Raw genomic sequence first — 25,137 nt, 5'->3', positions numbered from 1 at the left:
TTAGTGTCATTTTTACTTTGTTTAACCTTGAAATATCACAGGAGATATACTTGAATTGTGAAATTAGTAAAAAATTATCCCTCCCAAGCAGGAGCACAATGTCATACTGTTCTAAGGAACAGTCATTGATCATAATATCCTTTGTTAAAAAAAAAAAGTTAAGTAAAGACCGTATGAAAGAGTTGGAGCTTTTCAATTCTTTAATAAAATTATTTATTGGAGTTCACTCAGAAGAGGCTCTGGAGCAGAAACAGTGTTGGTCAATAAAGGCATACAGTCATTATTAAATAGTAAAATGGTAAATACTTACATCGCTAAACTCAGAAATCATGATTGGCCCAAGCACCACTTCATGGACCATTTCATTTCCTGCGAAATAATTGATTTGAATAATGATTCAGAGTTGGAAAGTTCAGCAGAAATAAAATTGTAATTTTATATACCTAATGGAGTACTTCTAATCTTTCTTGCATTGCAACTTGATTCACAGCAGTCACAGAGACTGTTATAAGAAGGGTTGTCTACCAGTTCCCATCTACAATGAGTTTAGGACATTTGTCACTGTATTGCACGCTCAATAATGTTTCATCTGGCACTGTACCAAATAGTTACCCATGGCCTTGGACATAGTTGCAGGCCTTTTTTGTCTTATCAAGGCCAACAGGATCCCATGCCACAAGTGTGCAGTGAACATATACCTGTCAAATAGGAACTAAATCAGTATAGGAAAAAGGACACAAAACATAGATGATATTGTATTTCACCTGCTCCCCAGTTGAAAACCTGAAAGCTTGGAGAAATCCAAGGATTTCTGACGACTTTTGGCGTGGTATAAATCTTGAGCGTGAGACTTTACTGTCCACAAGACATCTGCAAATAAATAGTACAAGTCATTTTCCTGTAAAGGAGTTACAGTTGAGTCTAGCCAAGCATATCGGTACCCTTTATTGGTTATTATTGTGTATTTATCTCCATTTGGTGACAACTGTGGTGTGGTGGCAGCAACACATTCCTCAATAAAGAGCTGCAATGGCTGGTGAGATGCCTGTTGCACACTTGCCATAATTGGAATAAGAGAGCCCAAAGGAAAACTGGAGGACTCAGCTGGCCCTGTGAAATCATCTAGAAAAAAATATTAGCACACATTTGAAATCAGGTTAGTTTATCTGGTTACAGTTACATAAGAAAAGCATAATTTAGTTTACGGAGGATGCAAGTTCAAATCACAATGACGAAAGACAGGTTCATTGCAAAACACCTACTGTTCATTATTCCAATGTGGAAAAGAAGTTCTCCTTGACCATATGTATCAAAAACAGGATTATAGATCATAGGGTACCAATCCTTTGGCCTGCACAAAAAATAAAAGAGGATCCAGATGAATTACAATAGCACATGTTGAAGAACATTCATTTAAACCCAACAGTCCTTACCTCTGATAAACACATGTAACCGGGAGACTGAAGGGAAGAAGTTCCAACTCAGATGACACATATGTAAGATTATTGCTGTATTGCAGAAGGTCTCCAGTAACCTAAGAATGGAAATGGCATCGTTAAAAAAGATAAAATGTTTTTTCTTCACATACACACTAGGTCTACCCACCAGTTTCCTGAATTTACAAGCATTAAGTTCCACTTTAAAAATTGCCTGAGTAGCCGTTACGCTGGTGGGAAAACAGTTCCCCAGGCGATACTGTGAGGTATCTACTTGTGGTCTGGTCTCTGTCCATACCAGTGAAACAAAATCCTGCTGACAGTCCAGTTTCATGTCTTTAAAATAAACATTATTTGGTTATATTACATCATTAGATCTACTGTTCAAAGTGTGATTTAAATGGCTGATTTACTGTTACCTGCATGCACTGAAACAAGACTGCCAAAAGCTATAAAAAAGGCAAACTGACAAAAGGTAGCCATTGTGACAGTACAAGTGTCACTGGACCCACTGCCCTTTTTTTTTTCACTGCAGCAAAATCTAATTAAGCACAGCTGATTCACCTGGTGTATGCCATCCAACCCAGGTGCAGGCCAACGTCACACACTAATTACAACCTGTGAAATTCAGAAGGAACTTAGGTCATTTTATTTAGCTTGATTCCAAAATGCAATCAATGCAAGTCTATATCACATTCTCAAGTTTCAAAAAAAAAATAAAATTGACAAAACAGATAATCACTGATATTGCTTGAGCCAGTGCCCTTGTCTTACATAACCAGACAGTAACATAGGTTAATTTGACTTAAATCAAGTCCCCATACAATTGATCAATGATGATTTTTAGTACAAAAGGTTACATTTTATATAGGATTACAGAATTCAAAATATAATTGAGATGGAGATTTAGTCATTTCTAATTCTCAGTGATCAGTTTGGTGTAATAAATAGGTAGAAAACCATGTGGTTTGGAATGGCATATTGAAATAATAAATTGGGCTACAGATACCATGTTTACATTCATGAAATCAATGTTGAAAGGCATTTTTATTTAGTTTTTAAAATGAAAATTGAAACAAATTTTCCATTCCATCCATCCCTTTTTTATAGTGCCCTATATTCAGCATTAATAAGATGACTGTTAGGTAGTTTATACAGCAGAGTTTAAAGAATCTTTTAGATCTTGCAAGTTCTGATGATTGCCTTTTTACACCATTAGTGGGCATATTGGTCTTCAAACTCAGAATTAATCAATTTCTTTAATTCACTGTCATACAACAGTAGACGTGGATCCAGTTTTTGTGTCCTGCACTCCTCGGTCCGATTGATCAACTATAATTACTGGTCCTACAATGGAGTGGTAGGAGAGAGCTTCCAATTCTGAAACAAGATACATCAATTACATATGGCAAAAAGAAAACAAAACATAACAAAAGAATCCTGAAGTTCTCAAGTACCAATATCAATGTGTCTCCTGGATCTTGTCATGCAGTTCGAAGCACAGCAACTACAGATGGAACTCTTTTCCGGACTGTCTAAGAGCTCCCAGCTAAAAAAAAGGGGACACATTACCACAAGATCTCAGAAGAGATAAGAACCAGAATGAGACATAATAAAGGGAAAATGTGTTGAACATAGAGCTGCATTAAAAAGAAAAGCTATGAATCGTAACATGTCCAAAATGGCATATTGCCCCAGATCAGATCGTAATTGAATTTTTATTGTCAGCCCTAGTTGTGACAGTTTTACAATGTCTAATGCAATATTACCTCCCACTCTTTTTAGAATAATAGCAGGCCTTCTTTGTCCTATCCAAATGGTCTGGGTCCCAAGCAATCAATTTACAGTGTATGTACAACTATGTGAAAACAACATTTTAGTTAGTTGACAAATTGCAAAGTAAAATTTTCTCCATATGTCTACCTCCTGTCCGAGTCCAAATCTGAACGACTGAAGATATACGATGATTGAAGACGAGTGATATCGAGGAAGGAAAACAGAGTTTCCCACCTGACTTTCCACAAGACATCTAAAGAGGTTAGCAAAGTTCAAAAAATAAGCCTAGAAGTGATAAGTGAAAAATGGATTACATTAAATTTGATGAGAGCCTTCCCTACCCTTGATTAGTAATGAGGGGGTACACTTGGCTATCAGGATAAAGCTTGGGAGTTGTTGCTGCAATACACTCCTCCATGAGTAGCAGTAAAGGCTGATGGGACTTTTGATCTACTGCAGCCCATATTGGCATGAATGAGCCCAGAGGGATAATATTACTTTCTGCAATACCCGTTAGTTCAGCTGCAAGCATAAAAAATAAAATAATCAAATTTGTATTTTTGTGTGTTTTTGTTTCAGGCAGCTCACCATTTAAAAGAGCCATGTGGAAAACCAAGCCTCCTCGAGCTTCAGATGAACCTGCTCCAGGATTTAGGAACTGTGGAACCCAACTGTCAGGTCTAAAGCGTACACATGGAAGACATCAAGCACAAACATCAGTTGTTTCATAAAACCTTTCCCAAAACACAAAAAGCATACAATCAGAAAAAAATACTTAAACCAAGCTGCTCAATACCTTTTAGTTACACACTTTATAGGAAACACAAAGGCTGCAGGTTTCATCCTTTGTTGTGGCCTGAAGGCAAGTTCATTTTCAAATATAATGTACTTCCCTTTCATCTTGAAGAGAAATATAAATTTAGTGTCCTGGTTAGTGGTCTGTAATGCACTTAACCTTAAAGAGTTTTAGATTACCCGCTTTTTAAATCTGCACTCTGCAAATTGATAATGAAAGAGCACTTCCCCGTCTCCAGTGGGCAAAACATGGAACTGTGATGGTTTGCAGTTTCCAAGAAAAATGCGTGCCACATATGGTACCAAATCGGCTTGGATTCTCCATGCAATGCTCACAGAGTCTTTTAAGCAGGATACTTTGATATCTGAAAGCAGAGGACAGTTTGTGTTGCACTTCAAACATAAAGCAAGTACTAATTTCAACATGCAAAAAATACCTTCTTTAGCCAGTGTTGCTGAAAGAACCGCTACTATAACACCTAAATGAAGTACAGTTATCATGACTTGCAGATTTCACTCTTGACAAATAACATTCAAGAGAACTTTCGGTCTCATTAGGTCAATGATCCACATCTGCGTCTTCTTCCTCTTCTTTGATTTAAAGATAAGTGCCGCAACCGCATCTGTGTGAAACAGACAAAACAAAAAGTACAGCCACTGCATATTCAACAAGTTATTTAACTTTTTTTTTAGCTTGTGCATGTGATCATATTAAAATATATAAAAGTATTTAAAACAAAACACACATGTTTATCAAGAAAAGTGATTGAAATATGAATGGCTGGAGTATTATTTTTTTTATAGACAACGTTTTCCTTGCCCGTTATGCGGGTAATTAGAAATATATACGTTTAAAAGGTATTATAACGTATTATAAAATAAAAAAAATAAAAATAAAAAAATTAATTTACCAAAACTTCTGTCGCTCAGTTAGGCGGAACTTTGCTTTGACGGCTTCTCGCCAGGCGGGAACATTGTTTGAGCTGCACAGGAAGTGAACTCAACCGGCCAAGCAGATCGTCCACTGTTTTGTTAAATTATATAATTTTAGGCCCACAGACTTAATTCAAGATGTTAATTAAAGTTAAGGTAAGCCCGTATCTTGGTTTCCCTTTCTTCATACATCAGGCATGGCTTTAGTTATCGTGCTGTGAAGCTGCTACATACAGTAATTTGCTTGGTAACAATGGCCGAAAACATCACTGGATATTCCTATTCTGAACGTCTCATTTTTTATGTCAAGATTTTCGCTAATGTCTTCAGTAGCCCATATTCATTGATATCCACTCATAGTTTTGTAAAAGCTCGTATTGGTGAGCGGATTGTGGTGTGTTTCTCTAGCCTGACAACATGTATGTTTATTTCAGACTCTCACTGGAAAGGAAATTGAGATTGACATAGAGCCAACAGATAAGGTCAGAAAGTGTTTATAGTAAAATAGGCAATTATACATTAAGTGTAGCAGTAAAATGTAATTTTGCATTTGTTTTATTTAGGTGGAACGAATTAAAGAAAGGGTGGAGGAAAAGGAAGGGATCCCACCGCAGCAACAAAGACTCATTTACAGTGGAAAACAGATGTAAGCACGTCAGTAGTATTTGCTTGGTCATATTTCACAAATGTGTGATAATATTAATATTGTTTGTCTTTAGGAACGATGAAAAGACAGCAGCAGACTATAAGATCCAAGGTGGCTCAGTGCTCCATCTCGTGTTGGCATTAAGAGGAGGAGTGTACAGGCCTTGCTTACCCACATCCATGTCCTGAATAACTGTCTTCACTTGCCCAGCAAAAGTCATTTTGCAACACAAAGATCTGGAAATTATGCAATCCTGGTCTAAAACCATACAATGTCACCCATAAACATGGACATACGAATTCTTTATAAATGTTTTTCTTAGTTTGAAAGTCACGCAGGAAGGCAACACACAGAACAAACCTGAGAAAACTGTGCTTTTGCTTGTGAATAAATGGTTGAGTTAGAAAAAGTGTTTTCTCATTCAGTTAACACATGTATAAACCTAAAAAATTATGTTAAACAAATGGGTACCAAATCAAGACAGGAATAGTTTATTAGAAAACAACAATTAGTGTACACTTGTAACACATTGGCCCTGGGTTCAAAATAATGTACACCAATATCATGTTGATTGGATAAAATCATTTTTGAGCTGTGTCAGTGACTTCTATGAATAATAAAAATGGAACATTCTCAGCTGATGCTAATGATTTCTTTACTAAAACAGCTAAAAGTTCTTCACCCATTCATATGCAACATAAAATACTTTATATTTACATTTATTTAAAGAGCATTTAAATCTACTCTAAAGAGATGTCTGTAAACTATAATTGAGGTAATAAAGAAACCCTTTGTATTAGAAGTTAATAAGCTTCATAAAATTCAGTTTCAGTAAAAGAATTCTATTTGGAAAGGCACAAGAAAATTAAAACTAGTCATCACCTATTTATTTTGTATAAGTGGCTTTCTTAGCAAACCCCCAAGCATCAATAGTAAACAGTGATTGATCCTATTGTCTGAGTATCATTTAATACATGCATAAAAAGTATAAAATACAAGTGTTTTTGTTCTATAAATTAATAGAGTCTTGTTTTGTGTTGTAAGTAAAAAACGCTTAATATTTTCAAGTCACACAAAGATAAACAGATTTTATGTAGGTGTAGAACAGCAGCAACTGTTATTATACAAAATTTAACATCTGTGACATCAAATACAGTTTCATCAAGGAGTGTTAGCTGTGCTTTGTGTAGGGTTTAACTACCTGCACTCAGGTAAAGAGTCAACCTGAACTGTATCCTGAAAAGCAACTGCTTGACTTGTAAAGGACACGCGTATCCTCATCTTTAGGTTCACCTGAAAATTGTAAATCCATAAAGTTGGCAAGCTATAAGAAATGTAACATTTACTTGCAGTGCAGTGCTACTTTACCTTGTTAGGATTGTTGAGTACCACCACCTGTGTGACCTTAGCTGTGCCACAAGCAGGAAGACAGTCGCCACTGGGAGCCTTCATAAGTAACTGTACACTCTAAAAAGAGAGGGTTTGAGAAAACAAGTCCCAAAATGGAAGTGGTGCTTTGAGGGTGGAGGACAAACCTTGGGCACTGCTGCCTGAAGAGTGAAAGCAGTGATATCTGCGTCAGTGGAATTGGAGGCTGTCAGAGTGACAATCAAGCCTGTTTCTGACTGTTTTTCACAACTTAGTGTCAAAGTTACCCCATTCTTCTCATACACCGGCATAGCGGGCACTAAAAGAAAGACAAGACATACAATACTAAAGCACTGTACAAAGATATAATACTAAAATTCTTCACAAAACCCTAAGCACTTTCAAAATCCTTTGGAATGTAACTAAGAGTGTGTTCACACTTGACCTTGCTGGGTTCTGGGTCGAGCCCAATTTAGGCCTGGTGATAGGTCTGCTTTGGTCCTGCTCTACTCCTTCGTTCAGAAAGGAGTCCCTTTGATGAGGGGAGTGTATATGTATATTTTCTCAGTACTGACCTGGTGTGGGCGGCATGATGTCTAACCCCCCCAGTAAATCCAGTAGGTCTCCCCCTGGACTGCTGGCATTGTTAGAGGACTGGCCAGGAGAAGAACTTGGCTTCACACTATCATTAGAGTCACCCAACAAATCCAAGAGGTCACACACCTGGGGAAATACAATATTATATACAGAATAATTAAACAACATACACTTGTATGAATGCATCAACCAAATATAATCTCTACACACTTGACTAGGAGGTGGCTGAGTTGGTGGTTGATCCTGAGTGACTTTTACTGTCTGAACTTCTTTGACAAACTCTCCTGTTGTCTCTCCATTAGTCTGACCAGTTGAGTTTTTCTCCATTATGGGCATCCTCTCTAACACCGCTGCCCTGTAAGAGCACAAAATGTAAAGAGTTTTGTGCTTTTCAATTAATGAATGGTAATGCTCCAACTATGTTTTGTACCTCATGTGGTCATATTTTTTGAACAATGCATTATATTCAACCGCTCTCTGCTGGAGCTCCAAATCTATACAGCTGCCATAGATACTGACAATGCTTCTGATCCGACTGGTAAAAACAAAGCAGAATACCAGAATGTTAATATTTTAACGGTGCTTCTCATTGTACTACATTTTTAACTTGGCTATATATGAACATGCAAATGAAATTAATAGTTCTTACTCTACGTTCTCTGTGATGCGTGTACTGAGTTTCATTGTAGCTGTCAGGGCAAAACCTCTTGTGGCAGGAGATGACATGTGGGACTGTAGAACGGTTTCCAGAGCATCTAGGACATCATTTTCATTTACCTTTTGCAAAACAGTAAAGATATGAGGAAAAAAATGAAATAAATCTTTCAGCAATAACATTTAAAAAGAACGTGGAGTAATTATAATTATACCTGCACTGGCTCAATTTCTTGACAGTCTCCTTTTAATAGAAGGTCACCATATTCTCCTATGCACCAACAAGCCACCTGGACCAGGGGTTGCTGTTAAAAAAAGAATGCATATATTTTATATATATGCATTATTTATATATATATATATAATGCATATATATATATATATATAAAATCACAATGCAGGTGAGTGCAAACACCAGACATGCTATGGTATAACTCTCTTACCTGAGAGATGTCCTGCAGCAGAGCTTTGTACAGTTTGTGCACAGTGTAGCAGTGCAGTTCCGATGCTGTAGTGATAAGCTGGATCAAGTTTGGAACGGTTTCATCTCTTACATCGCCCCCTGCCTGTAACAGTGGGTATTACAAATACAATAAAAAACAAACAAACATGCAGGTCGCTTACTAACTAGGAATCAAAGGGATCCTTTTTTTAATCGGACTGAATGACAAAATTTTCAGTAAAGGTTCTATTCATGTATTTGAGGCTAATTATTCCTTCCTAATCTGAATGATTTTGTGAGGTCCTTTCACCATCAGAAGATATAATATTTTGGTTTGAACTGCATCATTGCTAACAACAGAGTACAGTTGCAATGACAAATCCTTAAAATCAGAAACCCAAGAAAAAGTTGGGACATGGCACAAGACAATAGAATGTTTGTGATGGAGGATAGGCCAGAATTCTAAACTAACAAAAATGTGACACACAAAAACAAATTAAAAGTGAGACTAGCTGACAAAACATTTTAAGAATAATAATTAGTGAGTGCATTTACCGTGGTAAGAACATGCAGAATGGTGTCAATGTGCCACCGCTGAGAAGGTGAATATCTGGCAAACAAGGAAAACACATTTGTGTTTTATTTTTTTGTCAAATGGCTACATAAAGCCATAGTATGTGCAGGAAAATACTACAGGGTTGTTGTTGTGCTGTGCTCACAGTAAAGACAGAGATGTCATTCAGGCAAAGACATGTCGTCTTACATTCTGCTAAACAGTAGTAGTAGTGTGTGCATTAATGTGCACTGTTGCACTGAAAGTTCATTTATTAAACTCGATTGTTTAAGGGTGGAACATTTTTAAGCCTTTACTGCTTACCTTTCAGCTGCTGCAAAAATGCCACTTGCTGCTTGAGCCCTGAGCTCCAGTGGACAGGTAGAAAGGAAGGTGAGAAGCTCCTTCATCATGGAGCGAATGTTGGAGGCAGAAACCAGGGCCAAAGAGAGCTCTAGTGCACGACTGCATTTGAAGGTTATTGTTAGTTTATAAAAATGAATACTGCATCAACCAAACAAGAGTGTAGTGCTAGAAAAACTAGAGAAAATGTTTACCGTTTGACAGAGGCATCAGGATCTTTTAGACAGTCCACGATGGTTCCCCTATGACGTTGGACTGCAATGTGATCTGTCCCAACTATCTTTTGAAGAGATGTCATAGCTATGTACCTGAGCACAACCAATCATAACATTTTAATAAAAAAAAACATACTTGTATTAACTCCATTGTTTTGCGTAATGGAAATCCCCCAAAGTTTATATTGACCCCTGATGTACATGACTTCTACTCATATATTTAGCTTGTGTAGAGATGTTATCGGACTTTCAGGTCTCACTGGAGTTAAACCACTCATATAGCCACAGTCAGAGACCTGTACTTGCAGGTAAAACCAGACGGGCAAGTCCAGTCACTAGGGTTAGCGATATTAAGGTCCCATAATGAATATTTAAAACCAAATTGTGATTTCAGTCTGACATAAACAAGCAGAACAAGATAAAAAGCATTAAAAACTAGAACTGACCGTATATTTCTGTCATTGTTAAGTAGAAATCTTCCAAGTATATTTACAGCCAGAACCTGGGGAGACATCATTATAGCAATTAGCATCATTAAAGGGAGGGTAAGTAGACTGTGCTCTTGATCTTTTAAAAAGGAACTACAGTCATAACTGAATGTGGGTTGCCAGTGCTTTAGCCTCATCCAATCCAGATCACTGTCAGTATACAGAGAGGCCATGCCTCATGTGAAAACGCAGACCCTTTTAGGTAGAGATAGGCCAACATACAGGGCTGATATTTTTTTTACTTATTAACAGTTTGGCAATCAGCCTTAAATCTCAAGCATTTTGTTTTGGGCAATGTACTGCCTAGAAAATAAAGACAAAGCTTTATATTAACATGTTAATATGAAAAGATAACAGCACAAAATGAGACTACACAGCTCTCTTACCGGTTTGTGGTAATAGGGGGGTAGTTTGTAGTTAATTTAAATTACACCAATTCGTGAATATAGTCAGAATCAGTCCTACATAACTGCCCCAAAATATCAGCAGAACATATGGGTCATCAGTTGCTCTGTATTCTAAATTATTGGTAACAGCAGTAAAAAAAAAAAAAACTATATCAGTCGATCTCTACTTCTAGGTTTGATTTGAAAAAAATAAAATATGAAATGATAACATAAACAACTTAGCCATCATTTTGAATGTTTTTGTAACCCAAAGTAAATCAACATGACAATGACAACAACGATATTTGATTTGAACATAAACATGATTTCTCTGTGTCTGAGGATACAGATAGGTCATGTGTATGATGTATGAAATAAAAAAAATCAACATACAGTCCCTTTAAAAACTATATAACATCCTTGTAACTCACCCTAAGTCCGCTCTCTGACTTGATATCCAACACAGTGAGAACAGTCTCATACAAAACAGCATTGCCAGCAGTCTTTGTGCTATCTGTATTGGTCGCCACCTGAAAATAAATAAACAAATAAATACATAAATAAATTCCTCAAATATAAGGATGTAAAAACAAGAATATTTGTGCTTTACATGGTTTTCTAAGGGTGTCTTGGCCTGCTGAAAAAGGGGTTTACCTGAGCTAGTAAATCATTCATAGCATCACTGGCTACTTCATTATTGTGTCCCAAAATTCTTAGCAGTCTCAGGATGCGGACCTAGCAATGAGAAAAGTACATTTGAGTTTTAGCAAATATTAGTTAGTTAAAAAAACTTAGGTTATACTAAAGCTCCACTTTAAATAAGACTCACCTGTAAAAAGGGGTCACTGATTCCAGCCACATCGTGTTCTGGGGAATAACCTGAGAGCACTAGGCCCTTCATAATATGGACCAGCTCCGGCACCGACTGACAATAGTATAAATCACACATAATTAACACATTAGACAAAGTAGAATGTGATGAAACAATTCAGCATGTTTTAGGTGTCCTGTACCTTTCTGAATCGCTCCAGTGTTTCCGGACTGCGCTCACACAGTTCAGTGATGAGCACCACAGCTCCATGCAGCACCCCTGGATAGAACATATTTAACTGACTGTATAATTCACATTATTTATGAACATGAGACTGGGATATCTCACCATGGTTCTTCTCAGAGAGAAGTGTGCGAGCAGCAGGAGCAAAAAGTTCCCCAAGGTCATTAACTTTTCTAACAATATGAACTGCACAAAGTGCAGCCTGAAGACAAGATAAAGGTGAGATGAAGGGGTGCACTATTAATAGTTCATTTGAAATTAGAAACATACCTTTTTCTTGATGTAGGAATTTGAGGACCGAAGCAGTTTGTCAATCTCTGGTGCTAGATCTCTACACATCTCAGCTGAACCCATACAGGCCAAAGTGCACAAGGCCAGGGACTGCACAAACTGGCTACTGTGGGAAAGATCACTGCAAACACATAAAGATCTCTGACATAACTATACATTTCAAAGTGAAATATTGTGGCAGATGGATAAAAGAGCAATATCCTACTTTTTAATAGAGTTGGTGATGAGGAGGCTAGCATCTTGCTTTTCATCCAGTAACATCATAGCTCCCAAGTATCCCACACGCTTCTCACTGTAGCGAGGGCTGGCAATCATACGGACACACTCCATCTAGTAACAAAAGTCTTTTCAGTATTTCAAGATAATTAGACTGATACAAACATGGCCTTGAAGACCTTTTCTACTTTGTGGCAGCAGGGGTTTGACTCTTACTTCAGTGGCCTAGTTTCTACTTGTACATGCGCACACATTAACTCACATTAGCCTAGTGCAGCAGACAAGAGCTGATATTGTGTGAATAACAGCTAAGGGATAACACTACTATAATGACTCTGAGACTGCTACTGAAAGTGCCCAGGCACAAGAGTGTTAGTCAAATGTTTGCGAACATGGGGTATGCTCCTTTCATGTGTCATTCTTACAATGAATTCACATGTAATCACCAAATGTTGTATAGACTCTGGTTTGTCCTAAGAGGAGCTCAGTGAGGTTCACCTCAAAACTGTTAAGTCACTGGCACTCTTGCCTTTATGGTGCTGTTGCCTTTATGTAATAGGATACTTCTTGTGCATTTATATTGTAATACTTATTGTTATTGTATTTGCAGTAAATAAATAAATAAAATTATAGGACATGAGATTAAATTTCTACAGTAGCACAGGATATCTTATAGTTATAGACTGTGCATTGATGTTACCAGCTACAGCTATATATCAGCTACGATTAGCTTATCACTGTAAACCGGTGTTTCTCAGACTGTAGTACATGTACCACTGGTGGTAGGCTTGATATAGGTGATAGGTGATTTAGAGCATTTTTTTGTCCCTTAACTTTTGGCATTGTCCTCACAGCTTCCCAATCATCAGGCAAACCCATGACATGCATTAACTAAATCTCCTCACCTGACCAAAGTGAGCCGGGTAGCCCAGCATGTGCACATAAAGGAGTTTGGCCAGATTGTGTGATCGTCCCTCGTTGTCAGCCTGTCTAAACTGTGCCCGAATAGCAGCACACTCCCTCTGGATGACCCCCCGCTCCTCACACTGGGTCCGGGCCGACCGGATGGCCCGAATCATCTCCTGTAGGGGTACTGATGGGGACATCCTGCAGTCTGTGTAATATGCAATCAGATATGAGAGGAAAATGACAATATATGAACAAATTAGATGAGATGTTATTTGGCATGACTATACAGATATTTCACTTCCTGGATGATAGGTGTTTCTAATGCAGCAGTAATAACAAATCATAGTTTATTGTCACTATAACAACTAAGGTGCATACACTTAATTGTACTATATTTGTAAATATCATTATTTAGTGATATGACCTATAGCCTATATTGTATAATTTGCTTTTACAAATATGTAGATTAAAAGTAAATAGTGCCCGACTTTAAATGTTTTAAATCATTACTGACAGTCGGTTACAAGCTGTCAAAAAACTAAAACAAACCATGACCACATGTCTTAGCAGGTCATACAACATCCAGAGAGCGGCTAGCCCACTGGCTGGACTGGGCTAACCTTGTAGATGCTGTCAAGCCTGTTTTGGAGGAGAGTGGCCTGTTTTTAAGCTAACCACTGAATACCAAAACAACATAAAGGTAAAGTAGCATTTTGTAAATCAAATGTGTACATAGTGACATACCTCACAGCTGTGCAAACTCTGGTCAGTATCCAAAAGTGAACCCGTTTTACCGACTACCATCAGATACTGGGCAGTTCACTGTTGGCTGGGCACCGAGTTAGGATCTGGTTAAGTCAACAACACGAGCGCACCACTTCCGGACGTACCTTCAAAACAAGATTCTTGACTGTGGTTTTATTATTTCATTTCTAGTATCAAAATAGTATTAATGCTATTCTTTCGTTTCAAATTATAACGATCCATAACCAGATCTCAACATCTGTAAAATATTTCTATTTCCAACATTGTTAAAGAATAAAGATTAAAGTCAGCCAGCCATGATTTCACCAGTAAAAAGGCAAATATAAAATGGTCTAACGCACGAAGTGAATGGTGAGTAAGCAAACATCTGTAATCTCCCGTGAATTACATTATCAGCAAAAGCTTGAGTACTTGTATTGTCATTGTGGGCACTAAGGTATATTTTATTATGAAGATACGGTCTACTTACCTTTTTTGCCTCAGTTTGCTTCATAAAGTACACCTTTTTTCTCGTCATGGACAGTGACACTTCCGCAATGTGATCCAGTATCCCGGAGACTCCACCTCTTTTTCACCAGGTGAATCAAACATTTATGAGCCTATGCTGCCACCAGCAGTTTTATCAACCTACTGCCTACATCGTTTGACCCGGGCAAATATATATAAAGCAGTTACAATAATAGGCAAATTATATGCTCAGAGAAAATAGCCCTTTTCCCACATCTGAAATGAAAGCAGTTTTAACTTCAGACGTAGGTCTGCGCCTTTATTAAATGAACTTGGCATGCTTTGGAAGACGAATGGAATATCAGATTAAAGGGACAGCAGCATAGCTTTATCCCACCGCAGAAATACCATGAGAAAAAGTAAGAAAAGCATTACAATATGTTTTATTGATGTTTCACTAACAAAATACAGACATGAAAAGACAACAAATGAAGTGACAGCAAGGAACCTGACCAATTTCTTAATTTTAGAACAGGGCTTTATGTATGCAGTACTTGGAATGTGTTAAGGCAGGAGAGTTGTTACATTAACATGTTTTCTGCAAAACAACATTGAAATAAAGCATAAAAAGTGGTGCACTGTATGACCCAATGTGAAAAGTAAGTCCTCACTCATAAAGGAGATGTATTTGTAGTCAGTAAGTGCTTAAAGAGAGCCATGTCACTGAGAAGACCTAGTCATTTTTATCAATGTACTTCGAGCAGTAATTTCTTATAACATACTTGCGTATTAAAATTCTATTTCAAATGGCTTGCACACACTACCTGTGCCATCTCCTGGCGTTATCACCACAACACATTAAATGCAGGGTACTTCAATTGAGCCCACGTTAGAAATAGCATGGGTGACAATGGCCCTGATGAAAGAAAAGCTAATTTGTAAGTCACAGGCCAATAGTGTAGGAGCGTCCTGCCGGGTTGTGGATGGCGGAGCAGGAGGGCTCAGTTACAGCCCATTCATACCACACCTTCTTCCCGTTGTTGCAGCGCCAGAAACGCACAGTGACATTCTCATCCCGGGAAACGGAGATTGGTTGCTGTATCAAAAGAGAAAGAATGATGTTGGGTTTTGTCACTCACAACACAAGTTTTTCCTAAAAATATTGATTTTTACTTTAAGGGGGAACAAGATGGGAAACCATGAGAACATCCCAGGTGAATGTGTATCTGGTTTTATACCTAAAGGACAAAATATAACATTTATAAATTACTTAATTTAAAAATTAAATGGTAAATGTGACTCACTAAGTGTAACATCTTTGTACAGTGTTGTCTCGAAGTAGCCAGCAAAACCATGCAACACGGAGTTACATGTTACAGGAAATCGGAGGCACTGGTAACGATTATTATCCATGTCTAGTAAAAAGGAAATAACACCATGAAAATAAAAGGAAATACTTTAACAATAACTTAATTATTTGTGAATTACTTGTTGTGGGGTGAACAAAAGTGAAGCAAGGTTTGGGCTCTGCCAGTTGATGAAAGTTATGAAGTCGCACAACGTATGGGGTCTCAAAATGACACTCTGGATGCTTGTCACGTTCTCTACATCCTCGCACCTCATTGTAAAGCTTTGATGAAGACAGCGGTGCCAGGAATGATGTGTAGGAACAGGGAATGCTGACTCCATCACCTAAAGAGAAAAGGTAGTTAGAGAATGTGAGCAAACACTACATTAAAAGCCATAAATTCTGAAATTTCTTTTTGAAATTCTACCTTTGAGAAAATGCTGAGCACCATCCAAGCACTCTGGAGACAGTTCATTGTCACCAAATGAACCAAGCAATTCACTGACGATGATATCAGCTTTTTCAGGTGCTGTCCATTCACGCATATCACATGACACCACAGTTACCTGGTCCCCCCACTCCTCAAAGCGCCAGTTCTCCAACCTTCAAAGAAATGTGTACATTGAAAACTATGTATCTCCATATCTGTACAGTAAAAATTTTAAAGTGCAAAGACATAGGCAGTTTCTGTATGTATACAGAGCACTGAAAAAAACAGCTTGCTCCTTGTCTCCTGATCATGGATCATACTCAGTAGATCATACAATCTACTAAGTGGAATATGTGTGTTCTCTGTGACCCTCTGTGACAGAGTGTGTGCTGCTGATGGTCTTGTCTGTAAATGGTGGAAAAGGTTCATGGTGCTAGAAAGTTTTGGATGGCACCAACTTTCCAAGTGAGTAGTGAATGAGACAACACACGAGGGGAGGGCTAACAAAAGCAAGGATGCGGGGGCGCAAACAAGCAAAGTGGCAAAATCTGAATTACTCAACAACTCAACTGAACTTACGTGACAACAGCATTTGGATTTTTCTCCACAGCATACACCTTCAATTTCCGGTCAGCTTGTTTAGCAGCACGCAAGGAAGCATTGACCAGAGGGCCTCGTCCTGCACCCAATACCATCAACACCCTATTTAAAACAAAAAAACCCACATTATTCAGTATAAGCAAAGCAGTTCTTGAATGTCTAAGTTTGACTCACTGAACATTGGTTGCTTTTTGTTCATCTGGAACTCTGTCTAGCAGACATTTATAAACAGCCTGTAATAAGAAAAGCAACATTGGAGGCATGTTCTAATTTGTTTTATCAAAAAACAAAAAAATTGAAATTGCTATTTTTCTGTTTTTATGATCATCGGTGGCTAAGTTTTTGCAAAGGAAAATAATTTTCAGTAGTCCATAATGAAAAACTCACCTGTTGGTATTGTGAGTATTTAATAGGGTCCTTCTCAAACACTTCATATGTTTGAGACTCCAGGTTGTCCATGAGAGGCTGAAATAAATTATATTTTTTTTCATGTAATAGTAAAATAGTAAACTAATATTTGAGCCATTTCAAGTTGAAGATCCATAACTGTAAAACATATATACAAAATGGATCAATATTTGTTGTGTGTGTATTTTTGTCTTTTTATTACTTGAAGGGGAGACTGCAGGTAGTCCTCATAGCCCTTGGCAAACATCTCATAGGCATTGGGTGCTGGCCGGTTCTGGTTTAAATATTCTAGGTACTGCAAGTACGATCTGAAGTCCTTTTCTGTGTGACGACTGGTGCCAGTAAAGACAAACTGGGCCTCCAACTACAAAAAAAAAAAAAATTCATTTTCATTTATACCAAATATAGCCTTTAAAAAATTATTTTCTTACCTTAAAAAGGCGGAAAATTATTCTCTGATGAGCTTTAGACAAGACTGGAAAGCCCTTCTTATTGGTTAAGAAAATGCTGGTAGGAAGTATAGCTGCTTTGATGGGTTCTCCAAGCCACTTATCAATCACTGCATCAGAGGGCATGTCTGCACCAATTTCAATTGCTGATACAGAATAAAGCTTATTATTAAAGTTATTATTTATTAGTTTTGAAAACACACTGCTTATCCTCAACAAACTCACCTAAAGTTATCCTCTTGTTGTAATCACAAAGAGTTCTAAAGGAGTGCCACCTGAGTATAAAGAAGCAAACATGTTAAATATAAATATTCAAGAGTTCAAAGTCAGACTCTAAATATGTGCCGTATATTAGTTTTGCTGTGCAGAATAACTGGACTTACCAGCCCCATGTCTTCTCTTCAGTGCTTAAGTCATCAAAACAAGAAACTTGTTCATTATCAACAAGATCTTCTCGCGTATCCTCTGAAGCCACAAGGGGAACCCGGATCCAGAACTAATACAAATGAATACACACTGATGAGCTTTACACTTTAAATATTAAAAATAATAATCAAACACCAGTTGAAATAGTGTCTTACATTTGATGTGTGGTGGCCAGTGTGGATGTGATTAAGCAGCAGGCGAGCAAGATTGGCATTATGCGGTCCCTTCAGAGGGAGCATAAACACGGGCAGACCCAGGTATGCTGAGAAATTCAACTCTTGGACTAGAGCCTGAACATATCATTTAGCATTGACAATGGTGAGAAGACTGGAAGCATGATCCACCAAAACCACACAAATCTTTTCACCACACCTTGAGCCTACAGATAATGTTGTTGTTATATGTTATACAACTTACTGCCTCTGAATTTCTGCACTCTGTCTCCAGCTCTGAGTCCACGTTTATCCATGGTGAAAGCTTTCCAACTATAAGGGTATTCCAATCTGCCCAAAAAATATTTCAAGCATATTTTGAGAGTACAATGACACATGTACAATAGTTACTTTAACAGTTTATCCAGTAATAGAACCAACCTCTCCCACAGAGTAGCAGGTCAGAGCGAGTCTGGGCACCTTGACGTGATTTAGCCGGCTCAAGCTCATACTCTCTTCTGAACCTCGGGTGATAAAGGGGCATGCAGAGGAAGTCAAATCTGGAAGAAAAACACATACAGGACACTTAGAATACATGAAATAACTGAATATGGTGGTTTTTACAAACAAAAGAAGTGTTTGTTTTACAACAGCATAAAACACACACGAGACACTGATGAATGCTACCATTATGATGTGCACGTGTTGTCATTTCACCGGATTGCAGCTCACCAGACATGGCTCGCGGATGGCACTGCCGTTCATTAATACCGTTCCTGTAGCTAAACTACTAAAGTGCAGAAAAAAATGTTCTTACCCAAGTTTAGCAACAGCTGCGAGCGTGTCAGCAATCTCAGGCACACAATTCAAGTCTCTCCCGCAAGACACTCGGCTGCCTGTACTGGCGGACGCCATGACTGAGCTGCTAGACCGAACAGGACCGCGGCGTTACAGTCTTGGGGAAACAGGCGCCATGTTGGATCTAAAAGGATGTTACCGCAATACTTGATAATGGGATTTTAGAGCCGTAATGACATCTCATGTATATTAGTCCCAACATCTCGTGTGTTATCGCGAGCAATAAGGAGTTCCTAAAATCTAATGTAATATACATTTTAACATCGTTAAAATTAGACTATTCTATTAAGGTGTTGAGATTATTTCTTACAGGACATTTCTTACTAAATCACTTTAAAGTTTTAATCTTTGTGCCTCATGTAAATTCCCAATATGCACACATGCAGTTATATTGAGAATAGTAGGCAATGTTCACTTCTAATTGTTTTTTTTTTGTGTGTTTTTTTGTGTGAAATTGTCTAGCTTGGTCTATTATAGGTTGCATCAGCATTTTTAAGTGGAAACTATTAAAATAAGTGACGCCTCCAGCAGAATTACTGTGCAGAAAAGAGCATCCCAGTATCATGTTCACAGCCGATATTTGATGTGTTTGCATTTATGAACATGATAAAAAGGAGGACATAATTCTACCAAGGATGTCAGTCATGAATGTGATTTTTGTTTTGGATCTTACTGTGTTGCACTATGGCTTTGGAAGATATCTGTGCTTTAAAGTGCACACTTTCTTCTTTGGATAATGCAGCTACATTTCAAACTAATGATTTTTCCAACTTAAGAAGATCATCTCTAATAATTGGGACTCCATTGAAATTCAGTACACCAAACTTTGTATCTTCATTATTAACTTCTCACTTTTCTAAACCTTCAATTACTGTCCCTAGACCTTTTGCTCTGTCTCACGGGACAACAACCCTGGGATTCATCTTCAAAGGTGGGGTCATCGCTGCAGCAGACACACGGGCAAGTGCCGGTGGACTTGTAGCTTGTCCAGCTGTGCACAAGATTACTCCTCTTCACTCCCACTTGGTCGTCACCTCCTCTGGTAGTGGAGCAGACTGCATGCTGTGGGAAAGAATCCTGACAAGAGAAATCAGACTTTATCAGCTAAGACACAAACGACGATTGTCAATAAGAGGAACAGCCAAGCTCCTTTCGTTTATGTTACATCCATTTAAAGGGACTGATGTGTGTGTGGCCCTAACTTTATGTGGGTGGGATACAGAAATGTGTAACAGTCAGTCTCCAGGTAATGCACATTCGCCTTCAAATCAGAGTGTTACTGACATAGCACAATCTGCATCTACTAGCAATGGCCCCAAACTGATATATGTGTGCAGTGACGGGGCTCGGCTCCAGGGAAATGTCTTCTCTGTGGGCTCTGGGTCCCCTTATGCCTACGGGGTCCTAGACAGGGATCTGAAGTGGAGTCTGACTGTGGCAGAGGCTGTGTCTTTGGCCAGAGAAGCTGTGTTTAGAGCCACTCACAGGGACGCATACTCTGGAAACAATGTGGACCTCTTTCACATCACAGCTCAAGGGTGGCATCAAAGACCGAGAGAGGACTTGAAAGAGGAATATTACAGGAAAATGGAAGAGACACAAATTAAAGTGGAAAAAAGAAAGAAGTCTCAGTGAAATCAAGACATTATGTGCTTTAGATTTTCACATAATTGATAAATGCAACAATCTTTAATTTGACAAGCAAAAAATATATTGTGCTATATAATTATGATATATTATTTGTTGTGTTGTGTTTTAGTTTAGTTTAGTTTTGTTCTGCTTTTTTTTTTTTTTTTTTAGAATAATTTTGGTTGTGTCATTTGCAACCTCAGAAATGTGGTCACTGGTCTGGATTACTTGTTTTTTTTTTCGTACGCATGCATTATTGTTACACCGTCCCCGCCGCACCTATAGAGGGTGCTGTCAGAAATGATCAATAAAGGCAGGAAGTTGCTTTCTCATCCTTACACTCGAAAAGATGGCACTTGCTAGTGTTTTAAGTAGTGATTTTGGTGATTTTTCTTACGAAAAATGTCAGCCGGTCGACTTTATAGGTGGACTGGGTCCTAGCGGAGCGAACTTTGAGTCTGCCCCAGGGGAAAGTCTCAGTTTCACCGTCAGAAATCCGCTGTGTGCCGAAGCCGAGGATGATGGCGAGAGGAAAATACAGTTTCTGCATGGGACCACCACTTTAGCATTCAAGGTGATTATTCAATGAATTATTACAAACGTGATGTTTGCTACAATAAGCAATGAAGCTGTAGTTTGCCTTGTGGATGGATCAAGGTTAAGAGCTCGAACAGAGCGCCCCACCACACCAGTTATGAATAAATTGAAGTTAGCATGCTAATGTGGCTATAAAGCGCTTTCTCATGCAGTTACTTCGGGTTACTAAGTTAGTATAACTATCAGTAATAAACGGATCTCTAAATTTTTGCAATGTCTTCTTGTTAATTTTTTTTGTTAAGTTCTACAACAACCAATTTGCGCTGTGTATCTTACGCCTCTGTGGTACCTTCATAAACCATCCTGACCCTGAACTTGTACTCAGTGTCTAAAAGATGAATTAATTAATTTATTTGGATCCCGTCATATTTTTTTTATTTTATTTTTAATTTACAAAAAGAAGCCTGTGTTGCGTTTGTCAATTGGTCCTCTTCCATTTCAGTTGTGTTTTATCTATATTTTTTGTTTTTATGCTAAACTTAAGATCTGTAATATTTTCACTTTTCTTTAGTTCCAGCATGGTGTTATTGTGGCAGTGGACTCTCGGGCCACAGCAGGTGCCTATATTGCCTCTCAGACGGTGAAGAAAGTGATTGAGATCAATCCATACTTACTGGGCACAATGGCTGGAGGAGCTGCAGATTGTAGCTTTTGGGAGCGTCTTTTAGCCCGTCAGTGCCGCATCTATGAGCTTCGGAACAAGGAGCGCATCTCTGTGGCTGCAGCCTCCAAGCTACTGGCAAACATGGTGTACCAGTACAAAGGCATGGGACTCAGCATGGGGACAATGGTCTGCGGATGGGACAAGAGAGGACCAGGTAAATGCATAGCTACAAAAAAAAAAAAAAAAAAAAAAATATATATATATATATATATAAACTGGACCAAATTAGAAACCTGTCATTTATACTTGGCCTGTAATGAATGAAGGATGTAAAACAAAGTAGGTATTTCACAATTTATATTATACATTTTTGACCACTAGATGGTGGCATTATGCTTCTTTTCCCCCTCGTCCATTTGGGTTTTCAGCAGTGACTCTTGGACACTGTGCCCTGTGTGTGAGGCCATACATCAGGGAAGGTGTGCTTAAAGAGGCCGCCACAGTGACACTGTAATGGAAAATCGATGAGACTGGGGCTGCGGGCCAGCAAACACAAGGCAGAATGATAGACGCTGGATCCCAGTGCTGGACAATTGGGTTGCATGCATAATATGTGTGCACCTGCAAAGATCGATCCTGGTTTTGTTTGGAAAGTTGAGAGGCCTGTGATTACTTGACAGACTGTCAGTTTTTCCACAGTCCTGAATGACACGTGTTAAACTACGGACAATCAATGAGTGAAATAATGATCTCAGTATAAGTCCAATATAGGAGGTAGCCCAGTTTGACAGTGATTGAATGAAGAGGTAAATGTCATGTAAATTGAATCAATTGCGATTAGGTGGGAAGCTCATTAGCTGGCTACAATCATGTCAAGAGCACTTACTCCCCTGATGGAGTGTCTTAAGCTGCATGCAAACTAAACTGAATAAAAGCCTTGTTGAAGAGCCTTGACAAATATGGCTCCACACATTATAATGTTCAATGTTGTGACATCGTAATCAGGATGTAGCCTGTCTAACCTGCCGTGGCTTCAGTTTGAAAAATGGGTCTTAATCATGTGTTACTGCCTCTCACAAGGACGAGTGCAGTTTATTACGATGTGATAATGAAGTAAAGTGTGTGTGATGATAGCTGAGACCCATGTGGCAGTCAGTGTTGGACCATCCCCTAGAGAGTGATGCAATAGTTGTGATGTGGTGTTCAGCTGCTACCCCTCTTCTGTCCTGATCCAATGGTGAATCCGGGTGGGAAGGACAGCTGACTGACCGACACTTACCCATTTGATGCTGGAAATCCATCGATCGCACTGTGCTCTCCTCACCACCTCTAAAGGCTGACAGTCTATGCCGTAGTTAAAAAACTCTTCTTTAGCACCTGCCAGTTGACTGATGAGGTGGAAGGAGACTGCTGACTCCCACTGATGCAATTCTCCTGAATACCACTAGGTAAAATTTAGTGTTACAATTATTGTGAGGAGAAATTATACTATTTGAGCAATTATTCTGTAATTGTCACAATGTTCCAGCAGCAGTGGAATCTAGGGCTTGTAATCCTTTAGTTGATGAATCACTCAGTGGTGCCGTAGTCGAGCAGTATTTGTATTAGTTTAATAATTATTTTACTTGTAAGATATTATATGTGTAACAGCAGAAAGAAGGTAGGGAGTGAATTAGCTGTTGGAGTGAATCCTGTGTTTACTCTCCCTTTTTCTATTTAAATACACTTTATTCTTGTACCCTGGGTACTGACTGAAAGGACAAGATTGCAGATACAAGCGTTTGAAATTAGTTTCCACTGCAGGGTGGCCTGGCGCTCCCTTAAAGATAGGGGGTAGAGCCGCTGCTCCTCCATGTCGAGAGGAGTCAGCTGAGGTGGCTCAGGCATCTGTTCCGGATGCCTTCTGGGTGCCTCTCTTGGGAGGTGTTCCAGGCATGTCCCACCAGAAGGAGGCCCTGGGAAAGACCCAGGACACGCTGGAGGGACTATGTCTCCCGGCTGGCCTGGGAACGCCTCGGGGTTCCCCCAGAGGAGCTGGAGGACGTGTCTGGGGTGAAGGAAGTCTGGGAGTCCCTGCTTAGACTGATGCCCCTGTGACCTGGCCCTGGATAAGTGGAAGAAAATAGATGGATATTCTTGTACGTTTCTGTGTAAATTGTTGTTTTTGCATTAACTCAGTTGAGGTATTTTGAGTGCAATTACATGGTCAGATCATAACCATAATTGTTGGAGAACGTTTGTCATGTTAGTTGACTAATCAGTCGACAGGGCATGTCTTTAGTCTACCAAGCATTTTTCTTCCTAGTAAGATCTGTAATTTTCTTTCATTGTCATTGTGGAATGCTTTATGAAATGCCAGTTTCTGAATTTAAAGGTGCACTGTGTAACTTTTTGGTTGGAGGTCTGTCAAAACTACTTAGAAAAACAGGCATTCTGACTGTTAGCAGGGTTGCCTCTCCAAAGATCTGACCTGTAACTTAGTCTCGTTTGGTCTCCCATGAAGATAGAAAGGTTTGATACCATACAGTGAAACATTCCAAAGCCATAAGATTTCCATTCAACCAAAAGCAACTGACAGGCCCAAAAGTATGGCCCTTTTTAATGTGACATAAACAGATAAAAACTTTACATTTTGGTTTAGACTATAGACTGAAAAGTTTAATTTTGCTTCTAAATATTTTTTCCTAATTCTTAAATCATATAGTGACCTCCAATAACAACTGTTGATCAATTTTGTAAGTTAATATCCCTATTTACTGCTACGGCCCTGAGTTAATGTCAACCCTGTGAATTATAGGCTTATGTTTTACTTCCTGAGCTCTCTTCTGTTCATGCTTTGAGTATTTAAGAAGGTTATGCAATAGCATCATTTACTACAAGATTCCAGGTGTGTGGAAGTTTTTTTTTTTTTTTTTTTTTTTGTGCATTGCATCTATAGTTGAATCCATGGCCTGCTCACTCTAACAGCTCCACTCTATACAGCCCTTTACAACTTTCTCCCTGGCTGTTATGTTTGTAACGAGTCTCTTACAGTTTTCAAGAGGAACAGACAGGTCTCCGAATGGCAAATTACCCCTGCGCATAGGCAGGCACCAGATGATTATCATGGCAAGCTAACGACAAGCTGAGGAAGCTGCAATTTGGTAGTTGGAAGCAATGGTAAGCGGCTTTTTCAGAATAGCAAGTGGCTTTCTATTGCTAATAGACTGTTACCGCTTTTGCAGAAGAGTGTGCAATCTAAGGGCACATTGAAGTGGCTTTTTAATGCAGGCGATGGTGAACAATAAAAGCGTCACTTATTG

General features: G+C 38.7%; 7 protein-coding genes across 7 annotated transcripts; 3 read left to right on the top strand and 4 right to left on the bottom strand.

Annotated features, from left to right (window-relative positions):
* Nucleotides 1-182: 182 nt before the first annotated feature.
* LOC110170374 (zona pellucida sperm-binding protein 3-like) lies at nucleotides 183-2,021 on the bottom strand. The gene is made up of 10 exons (XM_055161086.1): nucleotides 1,856-2,021; nucleotides 1,606-1,772; nucleotides 1,434-1,534; nucleotides 1,263-1,351; nucleotides 942-1,122; nucleotides 765-870; nucleotides 613-698; nucleotides 444-535; nucleotides 311-369; nucleotides 183-239 (listed from the first exon to the last, which is right to left on the bottom strand). The coding sequence occupies exons 1-10, from the start codon at nucleotides 1,917-1,919 to the stop codon at nucleotides 228-230; spliced, it is 957 nt and encodes a 318-aa protein (XP_055017061.1). The 5' UTR covers nucleotides 1,920-2,021; the 3' UTR covers nucleotides 183-227.
* Nucleotides 2,022-2,464: 443 nt separating this feature from the next.
* zp3f.2 (zona pellucida glycoprotein 3f, tandem duplicate 2) lies at nucleotides 2,465-5,042 on the bottom strand. Its single transcript, XM_055161085.1, has 10 exons — nucleotides 4,919-5,042; nucleotides 4,445-4,630; nucleotides 4,188-4,372; nucleotides 4,009-4,112; nucleotides 3,801-3,892; nucleotides 3,554-3,734; nucleotides 3,360-3,465; nucleotides 3,206-3,294; nucleotides 2,894-2,985; nucleotides 2,465-2,816 (listed from the first exon to the last, which is right to left on the bottom strand). The coding sequence occupies exons 2-10, from the start codon at nucleotides 4,506-4,508 to the stop codon at nucleotides 2,707-2,709; spliced, it is 1,023 nt and encodes a 340-aa protein (XP_055017060.1). The 5' UTR covers nucleotides 4,509-4,630; nucleotides 4,919-5,042; the 3' UTR covers nucleotides 2,465-2,706.
* nedd8l (NEDD8 ubiquitin like modifier, like) lies at nucleotides 4,995-6,222 on the top strand. The gene is made up of 4 exons (XM_020935988.2): nucleotides 4,995-5,096; nucleotides 5,375-5,422; nucleotides 5,504-5,586; nucleotides 5,660-6,222. The coding sequence occupies exons 1-4, from the start codon at nucleotides 5,079-5,081 to the stop codon at nucleotides 5,772-5,774; spliced, it is 264 nt and encodes an 87-aa protein (XP_020791647.1). The 5' UTR covers nucleotides 4,995-5,078; the 3' UTR covers nucleotides 5,775-6,222.
* On the bottom strand, nucleotides 6,062-14,465 carry ap1g2 (adaptor related protein complex 1 subunit gamma 2). Its single transcript, XM_020935987.2, has 23 exons — nucleotides 14,357-14,465; nucleotides 13,867-14,012; nucleotides 13,119-13,327; nucleotides 12,203-12,327; nucleotides 11,977-12,118; nucleotides 11,812-11,908; nucleotides 11,666-11,742; nucleotides 11,482-11,577; nucleotides 11,307-11,387; nucleotides 11,084-11,182; nucleotides 10,225-10,280; nucleotides 9,758-9,871; nucleotides 9,525-9,665; nucleotides 9,203-9,257; nucleotides 8,649-8,771; nucleotides 8,421-8,510; nucleotides 8,201-8,328; nucleotides 7,982-8,086; nucleotides 7,762-7,906; nucleotides 7,530-7,677; nucleotides 7,122-7,273; nucleotides 6,955-7,053; nucleotides 6,062-6,879 (listed from the first exon to the last, which is right to left on the bottom strand). Exons 3-23 carry the CDS (start codon nucleotides 13,317-13,319, stop codon nucleotides 6,784-6,786), a joined length of 2,370 nt encoding a protein of 789 aa, XP_020791646.1. The 5' UTR covers nucleotides 13,320-13,327; nucleotides 13,867-14,012; nucleotides 14,357-14,465; the 3' UTR covers nucleotides 6,062-6,783.
* Nucleotides 14,466-14,760: 295 nt separating this feature from the next.
* prmt5 (protein arginine methyltransferase 5) lies at nucleotides 14,761-19,137 on the bottom strand. Its single transcript, XM_020936053.2, is given in 16 exon segments — nucleotides 14,761-15,430; nucleotides 15,508-15,572; nucleotides 15,639-15,749; nucleotides 15,823-16,026; nucleotides 16,110-16,285; nucleotides 16,692-16,814; nucleotides 16,887-16,945; nucleotides 17,100-17,177; nucleotides 17,323-17,484; nucleotides 17,552-17,715; nucleotides 17,795-17,844; nucleotides 17,953-18,065; nucleotides 18,151-18,285; nucleotides 18,413-18,498; nucleotides 18,589-18,707; nucleotides 18,965-19,137. Coding segments are annotated over 16 exon segments (1,956 nt in total). The 5' UTR covers nucleotides 19,123-19,137; the 3' UTR covers nucleotides 14,761-15,277.
* A 552-nt stretch (nucleotides 19,138-19,689) lies between these two features.
* Nucleotides 19,690-20,679, top strand: psmb11a (proteasome 20S subunit beta 11a). Its single transcript, XM_055161088.1, is given in 3 exon segments — nucleotides 19,690-19,718; nucleotides 19,887-20,231; nucleotides 20,313-20,679. Coding segments are annotated over 3 exon segments (741 nt in total).
* Nucleotides 20,680-20,926: 247 nt separating this feature from the next.
* Nucleotides 20,927-22,174, top strand: psmb5 (proteasome 20S subunit beta 5). The gene is made up of 2 exons (XM_055161087.1): nucleotides 20,927-21,208; nucleotides 21,743-22,174. The coding sequence occupies exons 1-2, from the start codon at nucleotides 20,984-20,986 to the stop codon at nucleotides 22,157-22,159; spliced, it is 642 nt and encodes a 213-aa protein (XP_055017062.1). The 5' UTR covers nucleotides 20,927-20,983; the 3' UTR covers nucleotides 22,160-22,174.
* The last annotated feature ends 2,963 nt before the right edge of the window (nucleotides 22,175-25,137 follow it).

The sequence above is a fragment of the Boleophthalmus pectinirostris genome, unplaced genomic scaffold (assembly GCF_026225935.1).
Source record: "Boleophthalmus pectinirostris isolate CB_2022bp ecotype Guang Dong unplaced genomic scaffold, ASM2622593v1 HiC_scaffold_325, whole genome shotgun sequence".
Classification (NCBI taxonomy): Eukaryota; Metazoa; Chordata; class Actinopteri; order Gobiiformes; family Gobiidae; genus Boleophthalmus; species Boleophthalmus pectinirostris.
The sequence above is the reverse complement of the archived record's forward strand: the minus strand, read 5'-3'. Positions and strand labels throughout refer to the sequence as shown.

Coding starts and splice junctions, on each gene's coding strand:
- zp3f.2 (XM_055161085.1), bottom strand. CDS start 4,508: ATGATAACTGTACTTCATTTAGGTGTTATAGTAGCGGTTCTTTCAGCA. Junction 4,373..4,444: donor AGCAACACTGGCTAAAGAAG/GTATTTTTTGCA, acceptor CTCTGCTTTCAG/ATATCAAAGTATCCTGCTTA. Junction 2,986..3,205: donor TATTCTAAAAAGAGTGGGAG/GTAATATTGCAT, acceptor CCTTTTTTTTAG/CTGGGAGCTCTTAGACAGTC.
- nedd8l (XM_020935988.2), top strand. Junction 5,423..5,503: donor ACATAGAGCCAACAGATAAG/GTCAGAAAGTGT, acceptor TGTTTTATTTAG/GTGGAACGAATTAAAGAAAG. Junction 5,587..5,659: donor ATTTACAGTGGAAAACAGAT/GTAAGCACGTCA, acceptor GTTTGTCTTTAG/GAACGATGAAAAGACAGCAG.
- ap1g2 (XM_020935987.2), bottom strand. CDS start 13,319: ATGTCCCCATCAGTACCCCTACAGGAGATGATTCGGGCCATCCGGTCG. Junction 11,388..11,481: donor TCAGTGACCCCTTTTTACAG/GTGAGTCTTATT, acceptor TCTCATTGCTAG/GTCCGCATCCTGAGACTGCT. Junction 7,054..7,121: donor TTCAGGCAGCAGTGCCCAAG/GTTTGTCCTCCA, acceptor CTCTCTTTTTAG/AGTGTACAGTTACTTATGAA.
- LOC110170374 (XM_055161086.1), bottom strand. CDS start 1,919: ATGGCTACCTTTTGTCAGTTTGCCTTTTTTATAGCTTTTGGCAGTCTT. Junction 699..764: donor GGTTTTCAACTGGGGAGCAG/GTGAAATACAAT, acceptor CCTATTTGACAG/GTATATGTTCACTGCACACT. Junction 536..612: donor AACTATGTCCAAGGCCATGG/GTAACTATTTGG, acceptor AACTCATTGTAG/ATGGGAACTGGTAGACAACC.
- psmb5 (XM_055161087.1), top strand. CDS start 20,984: ATGGCACTTGCTAGTGTTTTAAGTAGTGATTTTGGTGATTTTTCTTAC. Junction 21,209..21,742: donor CCACCACTTTAGCATTCAAG/GTGATTATTCAA, acceptor ACTTTTCTTTAG/TTCCAGCATGGTGTTATTGT.